General features: G+C 43.7%; 1 protein-coding gene across 2 annotated transcripts in view; it reads right to left on the reverse strand.

The window, feature by feature from the left end:
- The window catches only part of DCAF5 (DDB1 and CUL4 associated factor 5), a 58,235-nt gene that overhangs the window by 3,384 nt on the left and 41,877 nt on the right, over positions 1 to 12,974 (reverse strand). For both annotated transcript variants that reach the window (XM_077322573.1, XM_077322572.1), the window contains exons 7-8: positions 10,670 to 10,736; positions 5,251 to 5,378 (exon numbers count right to left, since the gene is read on the reverse strand). In XM_077322573.1, the coding sequence (XP_077178688.1) occupies positions 5,251 to 5,378; positions 10,670 to 10,736 (195 nt within the window). The remainder of the gene's footprint in view (positions 1 to 5,250; positions 5,379 to 10,669; positions 10,737 to 12,974) is intronic.

The raw sequence follows: 12,974 nt of genomic DNA on the forward strand, positions 1-12,974 counted from the left end.
GATCTGAAGGGAGAGGGAGGTGCATGATTGCTCTCTGTCCTACTCAGGTTCCATTACATGGATAAATTAGTAGTTTATGTACACACATTGAAAGTCACATAAGAATTACTCACCTTGTGTACAAAGAAAAACCAAGTGTATCATCTACACAGAAGCCTATTCACATATTACAATGAACATCCATACATCCAGGAAGTGTGTACATCAGTTTGTAAGGAGAAGCCAATGTGTGTTCACTTTACAAATGGAACTGGGGGATGGTACCTAGATAAATAGCACTTATACAACTCATCCAGCTATATATGAGTTTAACATGAGAGGGCCAGCAGACTGTATATAGGATGTATTATGTTTACTACACACATTACCCTGTTGTTACTGCATTGTTTTCCACCAATGTGATAACCATTTTTCTAAACTGTACTCTGCGCTCTGTATCATGTGTATTATGTGATGCTTACTCAGAGGTCTGTAGTCCTAGTCCCAGTAGACTAGATGTAATTTATTAGATCTATCTTCATGTTTTTTCCGCTTACACTATGTAATCTGCTTTGAGTCTCAGTGAGAAAGGAAGACTAAATCTACTAAGTAAAATAACGCATCCACCGTACAAAGAATGTACATGCATCCACTGTGAAGTGTAGTCTTGTACAGGAGACAATGTACAGGAGATCATGGGGGGGAAGCATGCAAGTGGAAACTTCCTTCACACACAGGTGCCATGCTCATGCATGGGTCTGTTCTTCTCCACGTGTCCAGTTAACGAATGGACAGGTCATCGGTACAGGTCTTGTCTGTCACACTAGTCCCAACCTTCGCTCTCCTTACCCCACTCAGGAAACCAGAACCTTTAAAAGCACGCACATTGACAGCATAATCTGAATGTGGGAGATAAAGGTGCAGAACGACAGCAAAGCTCTGCCAAGGAGCAAAAGCCTGTCACTGGCAATTGGCAGGAAGCCCCCGGGCTCCTCTGAGGCTCCGGAAGAACAGCAGGATTTCTGGGACCTCAGAATAAATATAGATAGTCAAGCATATTCTGTGTTGTGTTCACGTACACTGGGAATATTCAGAGTGACATTCCTCCTGCAAGTGGGGATAATGAGACAAAATCTTTCCTATCATATTATTGGTGGGAGGGGGGAGCAGAGACAGTGATGAACCTCTGCAAGGGGTACAGACATAGAAACAGAGGTACAGACACCTTCCATTTCTTTTTATTTCCTTTGAAGTGTAAATAAGTGACGCCATACTACTTGCCTTCCTACATACTTTTTTGACAAGCTGCCACAGCCATCAGTACTCAGTGCTGCCCTCCTGCTGAAAGCTCCTCAAAGGCTTCTGCGGGTTTCTCAACAGAGCTAGACACAGGCCATCTCCTTTGCCTCCCCCCACAGCAACATCTGTTCCAAGAGCTACCTGCTCCCTTACCTACCAGCACAGCCTTTCCTTGAAGTGCCTCATTGAGGCTTTCTCATCCCTAATGCACACATACTTCTGCACACAACTTCGTTATCTAATCTGGCTAGCTTGAAGCTCCAGTGCAGAAGTCAATAAACTAAATTTAAAATCCAGCCTTAAACTACACAATGCAACTGAAAAACCAGAGGAAAAAACTGCAGCAGCCTCCACTTTCTACCTCCAGTCTCTCTCGAAATTAAAGTTTTAGCTTCTCTAGTAATGGTGGTCTCCACAGGGGTAAGAAGTAATACCCCGGCTTTAAGGAGCTCTTATTTTACAGCCACCACAGGCAGCGTTCTTGGTTTCTGCAGATTTCATATGGTATGCGGGAACAATAAAAGCATGGCCTAATCCGTTGATCTCAGCAAGTGAGCAGATTCATAACGGATCGCTCAACATTACATGCAGCATGGGACTCTGAGAGAGATGGAACCAATCTACAAGTGTTGGCAGGATCCATTTATTTCTACATGTGTCCATCCGCACACACCCATCTTAAAAAGGGAGCCACTGTTTTTAAACAAAACACAGCATAAAGGTATGAGGAGATACCCCCTCTCCGTTTGCTGTTACTTTAAGGGGGCACACTATCCCTCCAAAAAGTGCAGGGCAGTGTATTTGGTTCTGATGTACCTCCCCCATTTGAATTACTTCATTTTTGCCTTGCCCTCTCCCTGAAAGCTACTCTGAGAGAGAAAGAGGCTGGCACAAAAGCCACACTTCTCCTGAATAAAAGCACCTCTGAATATACCCTGTGCCAATAGTGTCCAGTCAGGCTCCCTGGGTCCTTGGAATTTTTCTGCCTAATTTTCCCCTCCCCGTGGCCTTACAACAATTCAGGCAAACTAGGAAGGAACAGGGATACATTCCACTGTGAACCAACCGAGATTTCCTTTCCTGGAAGCACTCAAACACGGCACAGTCTGACGAGTTGAAGAGCCTTTGAAACAGCACTTAATGAAGACTCAACTTTCAATCCAAAAGCAGAAAACAAATTAAAAGGTGCAACACAAAAAACATGCCTATGCTCTAGTTATTCCAACAGATCACGTACAGTCATGCAGGAAGGATTCAGAGAATGAAGGGTTGCTTTAGCCAAATATTCCAAAATTGTACCAATTGTCCATAACAAAAACACCCTTGGAAGAAACCAGTATGAACACAGCTAGGCAGATATCTATAAAACAACAAGAATAACAAAAACAACAACACAGAGTTTCAACAAAATACAACAGTGCTTCATTGAAAACCCATACTTGTGATCCACCACAAATATTCCATTTTTCATATGCAAACATGCTTGGAAAACAGAGGGAGACAAGGAGAGAACAAAGAAGTTGACCTGGGCAGATGTGGGCTGTCATGATCCCAACCAGCATGATTCCAACCTAGCAGGGTCAAATGTCATCAGTCAAACTGCAGCTGACCAAATTGTGTACCTATTCCCCAAGCAACCTCAAAGTACTGCCCTGTCCTTTCAAGTCATTCATAAAGCACTGCAAGGGAATAACTGAAAACAGAAGCTAATTCTAACCTGGTCCTAGCAAAGCAATTTCCAAACCCTACCAGGCAGCTGCAGATACATAAAGGAATACAAGGCTGGTCTTTCTAATGTGACTGGACATCCAGGAGCCAGTGTGGTAAAATGAGTGCAGGGCTGAACCTGTACCAGGAAGAGTTGGGTTCAAACATCTGCCAAGACATCAAAACTATGCAACCTTTGAGAAGTCATGGCCACAATTAGGCTTGGGGTTCCTTCACTGACAAACATGGCTTTGAGGAGTTAGCATTCTCAAGAGCTCTGGGGCCCATTTTATCTCAGGACTGCAGAATGGAAAGGGACTCCGACTCCTGCTCCACACTCTCAAGCCAAATTGGATCCCAGAGCACTGACATCATATCTGTCTGTAAAGTAGGCTGGTGAAGGTCAACCTGAGTTGTGTCAGATGGAACGTCTAGTTTGACCCCTAGCCTAGTGCCAGCCTCACATACTTGGAATTCCAAAATGGACTAATCCCTGGGCTGCCTGCAAAAGAAATATCCCATATTTGGGGAGAACAAGGGATACAGTGGCAAAAAGTGCTTGGTGGCAAAAAGAAAGTTCATAAACAAGACAAGACAGAGTTAAAGCATGCTAAATCTGTTCTCAGATGAAGACAGAAATGTTGTCACTGAGGGCAGGGAGAGGCAAAGGGCACAAGAACAATCATTTCATGAAAGTAAGTTAAGAGCGTGTCAGGACAAGTGAAGGCCAAACAATACTACCTCACTTTCCTGCTGGTACTAAATGTGCACCTAAGTTTTTTAAAAAATATACCTCTGATGAATAGATATCAAGATTAGATTAGATTATTTATTTACAGTCATTGACCAGCATAAAAGTATGAATAAAACCACATCCATTGTTACAGCATTCTAACAGTTGAGGAATGCAGTAGGACTTCAGATATCCAGATGTTCTGCAAATCCACAGAAAGCTTTTATCCAAACCCTGCCCAACTATCCTCTTCACCTTCCATCCAGTCCCAGTATAGAGAATTATATGTCACAAATTACAAAAAGAAGCGTTGACAGGACAAGGCAATTGAAATATCCCAAGAAACTGAACCCAGTTATACATAGCAATGGAAGCAAATGAAAAACTAAGTGACACACATCAATCACGAGCTAGTCTGACGTGGGCAAAAACTTCTTCCTAGTGAAACTGATACAGCACCTATTCACTGGGTTCAAAGAGCGAGGGATGCCATAGTTGCTAGTCATAGTAGTCCCTAGTGGATCGGGGGCAGGAGGCCGGAATGATCACATGCATAGAGAAAGGAAAGCAAACCATCCTTTCCAACTCTAAGGGGAAGTGAAAAAGTCATTATATAACCCTCAGCTTTGTCTTTGCTCCCTCAGCTCAACACAGCTTTATGGGAGCTGAGAATGTAAACTGTCTCCTCCATTCTGTAGCCTTGAGTGGACTGTGGGGAACATTGGCACAGAGAACAAGAGTGAATGAGGAGTACCCGCAAGTGTACAGCTGAGAAATTATTAAGTAATAATTATGCACTGAATAATTCAGCTACACAATCGTACAGCAATTCTGAATGGCCATGCATTGAACCGGCTGCCTGAGCCACAATCCTGTAGTACTTAACTACTTGGATTTTAAAAAAAACAACCAATGAGACTAAATTGGCTTAAATTGAAGCATACAATCAAAATTCACTGTAGTATGGTTTCCTAGTCAGAGGGCTGTTCTACTCTGGAAATACTTCAATGAAAGATACCAACCCCACTCTAGGGAAAGAACACAATTCCTGTGCACAGTGGTATACGTACCTGGGGCAAGTGGGTGAGCAGGGCTTGGTGATGTGGGGGCCAGGGATGGGGCTGCCAGACAAATGCCCCCTCCCTGGTGTCCCACTGCCCCCACTGAGTGCAGTGGCAGAAGGGCCAGCTGCCTCAGGCCACGAGTCCCTCAGCTCATCCCTGCCATCAGGAAAGTGGGACAGGGGACTGGTAGCTGTTGAGGATGGACCAAGTGCACCCCCATCGTATGGCATCCAGGGCAAGAGCCCTGGCTGCCATGCCCCAAATACACCATTGCCTGTGCACTAGCTGAAACCAGCAGAATCCAACCTCTCTGTAGCAACATGCATTTATGACATGTAATGAGAAATGAAGCAGCTACTCCTTGAAGAACAAAATGAATGAGTGGGAATGCTCAATAAGAAGGGAGTACAATAAACTTTAACGGTTATCAGCAAAATAAGAGAGACTAATTTCATGGGCACAGCTCACCTTTATAATCTTTTCGACACCAGAAGAGCAGATCATGTAGGTATGGGGATTAAATCGGACCTGATTTACAATAGACCGATGACCTTTCAACACCATGAAGGCACCATTAACCACCCTGCCGATCCCACCTGAAAAACAAGAGACGAGTTGAACATAGATGGAGCCTGATTACAAGAACAATTATCTACACATAGGTAAACTAAGGTAGCCCTAACACTACTAGCAAGAATGTATCTGGTGTCTCACGAAGGGGCCACCATTCACTTCCCCGTATCACCTATTAATTTTGAGCAATATGCACAACTCTAGGCTTTTGAATTAAGATTTTATAAATGTAGCATGCATTAAATATGATTAACTGCATTACAGTATATATGTTGTCCACCTTCCTGAGACCACCTTGGCGGAAAGAGCGAGTTATAAATTTAAAATAAATAAATCTTGGTTACATTTTAGAGTTTCTTCTGAAGTAATGGATGCTAGTGAAGCGTACGATATTCACATATCTCATATACTATGCAATGGCTTGAAAAGTATAGTATTAGATCCATAAAAAGGATCACTGTTACATTGGAATTAAAACTTCATAGGGTATGGAATAAAAATGATGGAAGATTCAAAACAACATTTTGGAGAAGGAGATCCATAGTAAGTTGGTCTGCCAGAACTGGGTTAGGAAATGCCTGGAAATGCCTGGAGATTTTGAACACGGAGCCTGATGAGGGCAGGCTTTGGGATATAATGCCATCAGATCCACCTTCCAAAGTGGACATTTTCTCCAGGTGAACTACTTGCTGTCACCTGGAGATCAGTTGTAATAGCAGATCTCCAGCCACTACCTGAAGGTTGGCAGTCCTAACAGAAGACCTTAATATGAGGCTATATATGAGGAATAAAGGAATAAATTCAATTAACAGCGTCAAGGTGACTTCCACCAACTGCACATCCTCTTCATCCACACACATAATCTCTCATTGCTTAAGATTCTCTAGTTCCAATTTTTGCTTGTTCAATGGATATACCTTGAACACGTTCGTTCTTCCTTGCATGCTTTCCAGACTTCATAATTTGAATTATTTTCCTCGTTAAAGAGATATCACATTGTAAGTATCACAATTCCATTCTTCTATAAGTGCATGGTTTTTGGACTTGATTTTGGCAGTTTCTTCATATTTTCTATCCTCAGCAGTTATGATTTCTATTGCTGTGCCAAACATGGTTTTAATTTTTTTTTACTGAATAATGGGGAGGGGGGGGGAGACTTCATTGGCAACAAATAAAACGGCCTTTGAAGGCAAGTGTGCACACCCACTGTATGCTCAGCCATTGTTGGAGTATTCGCCAAGCTTGGCTGAGTGAAAAATAGCAGCAGGTTGTTCCTTAGTCTCCCACTTATGCTCCAGTTAGCCCTAGGGACGATAGTCCCCAAGTGGGACTCGGTGATCCCCTGGTTTTACAGCTCATCTTCAAGCAACAGAGACCAGTTCCCCTGGTGAAAATGGCTGCCTTGGAGGGTAGACTCCATACTATTATACTCCACTGTGGTTCCTCTTTGCCCTAAATCCCACCTACTCCCAGATCTCCCCCCCCCCACAGTCTCCAGGTATTTTCCAACCCAGAGCTGGCAACCCTAGTAAGGCCACCCACCTCCATCTGTTACATAGGGATGGATTACTGTTCTGCTAGCTCTTGACTGGAATGGGCATTAGTACAGCATTTAGAAAGAAATCTTCTGAAAGGCCCCTGTATTGGGTTCCCACTAGGTCTTAATGACTGCAAACCATCAACAGCAACTCCCTGACATGTGCAGCATTCTTTCCAGCTAAAACCACATTTCCAAACTTTCAACATGCATCAGAACCATTGTGCAAGGGTGTGCCAAGTTCCTTTCTTAAAGCTCTTATCTTTGTTCAGTGGACATACATTCCGGGAGGGGGGGGGGACAACTCAAGTGAAGAGAGAAGGTTTGGTTAACAAACTCTCTAAAAGGAATTTTAAAAGCAGAGAGTGAACTGCTCACCAATTCTTCTCCAGAGTACAGAACAGTATAGAACAAACGCAAATCAGTGAAGTTCTTTGTAGGTAAGAACTGCCCCTATGAAGGAGCACTGAGATTATTAAAAGCACAATACAGATCCTTCATGGATTGTTCAATCATCCATGAGCAACTTAAATTTTCACCCGTTTTGCCTCCCTGAATCATCGGATAATAGCTGAATTTCTCTTCTTTGTTTGCATTATATCGTTGCTGTTACTTCACTTCCACAGCAAATACATCTCCCCTAATACATTTTATCACTTTCAAAATAATAAGATGTGCTCTATATGAAAAGCTTAGATTCACTTTAAACCAATCCCCTAACATAAAATATTTCCTTGAATCCCACCAGTTAGAGAACAATATAGTCCACTAAGCTGAGCTAGCTTCAAACAGCCAGTCCAACCATCCGCAACAGACAGCTAGATGTTTCCTGGAACCATGTTTCTAGAACTACTGCTTAACAGATACCGTTGTGATAACTGTAGGAAGATAAGGGTGGGAAGGTAAGGCACTTCCAATCAAAAGCAGGTTAACCAATGAGTTTGTAGCTAGGGCTGGGCATGAACTGGCTCACAAACTACAGTTTGTGACAAATTTTGGCCAGTTTATAGTTCCCAAAATAAAGTTTGTGGCAGGTCAACTAACATGAACTTTCCACAAACTTACAAGATGTTCCTTGAGGTTCCTGCAGGTTGGTGAATAGATACATTTCCAGACAGACTGTCTTAACTCAATCAAAATATTTACCAAACATCAAAACAGGGATGGGGGTCAGCTTTGGAAACACTCTGGTTAGTTTCAAACTAGTAATAAATAAATGCAATATAAATATGGAGTAGATTTTCAATTAAGGTCTCTGGGCCCAGATAAATGGCTGTTGGACTGGAACAACTGCCTCTAGAGTGGAATGCAGGTACTCAAAAATCAAATGAATGCTCTGGGCCTGGAATGACAGCCCCCAGCTGGGAATGACGGTCCCTGGGAGTAGCAGAAATGGTCAGGATCCAGAATAATAGCTTGTGAAATAGCTTCACTGTTGTTGACATTCATGGGCACTGGAACGACAGGTCACAGAGTGAAATGACTGGACACTTCTGCTTCTCCCAGGGGCTGTCATTCCACTCCCAGAGCAGTTCATCTGGGCTCAGAGAAATTAATTGAAAATCCACTCTGCATTTTATTTACAATTATTTCATGTTGTAATGTATTTCTATGGAGCCCAGGCAAATCAATTGGCATTCCTGGCTTCCATTACCTTCTATAGGCCTTCAAGCCACTCCCATTGTTTCAGGACCAGACATCAAAAATCCACTCAGTGTAGGACCGTTCCCAACACCAGTGTGCTATTGCTTTTTCTAATGAGGCTGTCTTTTGTGCTGTGGTACGTTCTTCCTGTATACCAGCACAATTTTATTATTCCGTTTTTATATCAGTAGATAAATATTGCACGTTAAATAATAAAAGCTTCACATATTATATTTTGTATGATGGCACCCTAAGTAGCTGTATGCTTGGAGCCAAAGAACTGCTTTAGTTCAATCAACAGATCAAAAGAAAGGATTAGGAAAGGAAACAGAAAACTCCAACCTAGTTAACATGACAATCTCTCTTCCTTCATTTTGATTTCTCCTTTTTAGACTTAGTGCAGAGTGCAGAGTGTAAATGGCTCTTATTCATTTGTATATCATCTTTCTCTCCAGTGGGAGACCCAAATTGCCATATGTTGTATTCTTTCCCTCCATGTTCTCCTCAAATCAATCCTATGAGGTCAAGTTAAGGCCAGGATCATGAGAATAGACCAACATCACCCAGCAAGCTTCAAACTTGGTCCTCTCTGCTCCTAGTCTGACACTCTAGCCACTGTGCAACACTGGCCCTCTTCCTCAACGAGGTCAATGACACTTCTGTTCCACTTAATTTCGCATCACTCAAACTCATGTGATATGTTAAGCAAATTCACCCATCAAGAATTCCTATGTCTGCAAGATTTGTACTCTTGCACAATTTCTGTAGGTTATTCTATAAAGCATTTGACCATAGTTTTGAATCCTGATTTGTAGGTTGGAAATAAATGACAAAGTTTAAAGTATCCCATTTTGTATGCCAAAAAATAACTGGTCTCTTTGATGCGAGAAAGTCTTCAATGACAACTAGAAGCACAAGGGGGAAGCGAATGGATGTATGATAGGAGAGATTAACAGTGGAACAGCAGCGTACCTAGCTCATTTGGAGCATGGGGCATTTAGATGGCTTGGTGACACAGAGAGTGTGGCTTGGTGAGGCAGGGGTGGGGTCATACCCAGGCAGGCTCTGCAACTGATGGAGCATGAGCCCTGTTACCTCCCCCCAGGTAACTGTCGCTGCCTTTCCGCTCTGCTAACCCACTTGAGCCTCTCTTGGCACACACCCAAGAATGCCTGGGTGCACCATGGGTGCACTTACTCCCCAGCAGCTTAAGCCTCCCCCTACCTTCCAAAAGCATGGCCACCACTACACACTCTCCCTCCCCCAGCCCCACATCATGAATGTTTGCAAGCAAGTCAACAGGCTAGATTCCTGCCTGGCCTGATTCTGGAAAAGCTGTGCTCCGCATCCTTGCCCTGGAGCACCGCTGGTCAGATGAAAGGCGAGTGACATTAATCTGCCAGTGGGGAAGTCTCACCGCACTCTGCTGTTTGAAGCCAGCAGAAGAGGGAGGAGGTGGTGGCAATGGAGGCTCCATGTGGAAGGATCGCAGCTGGCAGCTGCATTGGGCCTGTGACAGTAGAGCTGGGAGGTGACCAAGTGGGCAGGTGCCCAATTGGGACTGGGGTCATGCCTGACCTTCGTCGAGCATCCCAGCAGGCAGAGCAGCAGCTGGGCGGGCAGAGTGCTGCAGATGGGCCAGTGGCCAGGTGTGTGTGTGGGGGGGGGGGAGGCTCATGAGCAGTGGCACCCAGGACATGTGCCCTGATTGCCATCTCCCAAATATGCCATCGCAGTTGAACCACAATCCGAAACAGACCACTGAAGTCACCTCTGTTTAGGATTGTGCTTTTGTATTATGAAACTAGTATGTGACAAAGGACTCCTCTATACCTTCTCCCAGAGAATGAGGTGGCTGGATGGAGTCACTGAAGCAGTCGGTGCAAACTTAAATGGACTCCGGGGAATGGTAGAGGACAGGAAGGCCTGGAGGATCATTGTCCATGGGGTCGCGATGGGTCGGACACGACTTAGCACATAACAACAACAACATACCTTCTCCATGATTGCATTTCAGTTAAATATGTATCCAGGACATCACTGGATACCTCACCCTTTGACCATTAATATCCCGGAAGGCAGTTACTCTGGCTATCAAGGAGCCTATTTGTGAGGTGCCACGTGAAAACTTACCAGCTTCCGGATCTGGAGGAATTCTCCACATGTATAAATTGAAGTCATCAGAGCCAGACAAGATGTACTAAAATGAGGAAAAAATAACAACCCTGGTAAGTTACAATAAAACCATAACCAAGGCAAGAAAGTGTCAGAGCAGAACATTGAGAAGATTCTGTCACCTTAAGTGTGATGTTCAGAACACACCTGCCCTCCCCAGTAAGACTTGGGAACATGGGGACCAGGGATAAAATATCTGAAAGACCTTCATAAATGCTTATGACGGTTGTTAATTTTTATAGATTTTAAAACACCTCTCTCTTTTTTAACAAATATGTTCCACTTAAATGGAACTGGCTTTGAATAGACAGCTATATTACTGTTGCAAGAGAAAAGAATCCACAGTAGAATCTCCTAAGATACATCCAATTGCTTTTTGGTGCTTGAATCAGGGATTGTCTACAACGCTTTGCTGCCCAAAGTACTGAGCAATCAGAGAGGTGGGTCTGAAGACTCCCAAGTGCCACAGAGGATGCTGGAGCACAGATGGCATGAGTCCCCAGAATGGCAATGTGAAACTCTCTACAACAGTGGTTCTCAACCTGGGGGTCAGGATCCCTTTGGGGGTTAAACGACCCTTTCACAGGGGTCACGGCAGGGTGAGCAGCTTGGCCGGTGGAGGGAGAGGGCACCACCAATTTTGCCACTTCTCCTGAAGGTGCTTGCCAATTTATAAACAATTTATATACAATCATCATGAACAATGGATCTTCACACCATTGGTCAGTTTCAGTTTGATTTCTGTGAAAGAACACTTGCATAACTTTATGGCTGGGGGTCACCACAACATGAGGAACTGTATTAAAGGGTTGCGGCATTAGGAAGGTTGAGAACCACTACTCTACAGTGTGCTGCAAAGCAGTGGTCCCCAACCTTTTTATCACCGGGGGCCACTCAATGCCGGGGACCACTCAACGCCTTTTACTGAGGCCCGGTGGGGGGGGGGGTAGTTTACTCCTCTACTCTCAACCACTGCCCTAGCGCTCTCTGATCGCTATGGTAATATTTAAACATCCCTTCAAAATAAGATACAGACACGCCACAATAATGAACATAAGGAACATTTTATTTTCATGGAAATTTTAACTCACGACAATGACAAATCAATGGGAACCCTGAGCTTGTTTCTCTGCAATGAGATAGTCCCATCTGGGAGTGATGGGAGACAATGACACTCGAAGTGTGTTGTAAAGGGCCGGGGGGGATGAAGTAAAGGACCGGGGGGGGGAAGGCGTCCTTCGGGGCCCACCTCCAATTAGTCGAAGGACCACATGTGGTCTGTGGACCACAAGTTGGGGATCGCTACTGCAAAGGACTGGGGGGATGCACATCCACAATCATTTTGTGTTGCAGCAGTGCTAGTAAAAATATTACTGCCCAAGTAAACTTACTAACTTTACTTGGGCTGCTTGTGCACTGGGCCTGTCCTGTTCAGAATATTCACAAAGCAGGAAACATCTGAAAGCAATTGAGGCTGTGACATTCTTTAGCGGGGCCAGTCAGCACAACCAGCAAAATCATGGCTACTTTTGCCACTGATTAATTCTGAAGAGGCTATTATTACAAATGATGACAATAGTCACGCCATCCTGATCCTGCAGAGAGCAAGGAGTTGGACTAGATGGTCGCTATGGCCCATCTAAAATAACTTACAGGATGGAAACTATCATTGTGCATGTTTATCAGTGTAAGAGGGTAGCCACATTGGTCTGCAGTAGAACAGCTAGATTTGAGTCCAGTAACACCTTAACAACCACTGAGATTGTTTGGGCGGGTATGGCCTATCAAGAGTCAAAACTTATACTCTGAAAATCTTGCTGGTCTCTAAGGAACTACTGGACTTGGACTATGTTTTCCAGGAATTTAATACCTATTGTTGGTTACAGGAAACGGCAGTTAAGCAATCCAAAACTGTAATCCAGTTCAAAATTGTAAAATTTATATAAAGTTGTTTGGCAGTATATGTTCTTTAGCACTTAGTACTGCCCTGTGCATTAATTAACACACTCTTTATAGGAAAGAAGAGCAAATTCTATTTATAAGTTTTAGAAGTTTCCTTAATACTTAAGTGTTTAGCCAGGGATGAAATAAATGGAACCATTGCACTTACAAACTATATTTTACAGAAATAAACAGGACTTTTCTGCCCCCAAACCATAAACTGAAGCCATATTACAGCTCTGTTAAAAACAACCCCCCCACACACATACACCTATGAGAAACTGTTGCTGGCTTGAGGAGGCTACAAGTTACCTTCTATTCC

The sequence above is a fragment of the Paroedura picta genome, chromosome 2 (genome assembly GCF_049243985.1).
Source record: "Paroedura picta isolate Pp20150507F chromosome 2, Ppicta_v3.0, whole genome shotgun sequence".
In the NCBI taxonomy this organism is placed as follows: domain Eukaryota; kingdom Metazoa; phylum Chordata; class Lepidosauria; order Squamata; family Gekkonidae; genus Paroedura; species Paroedura picta.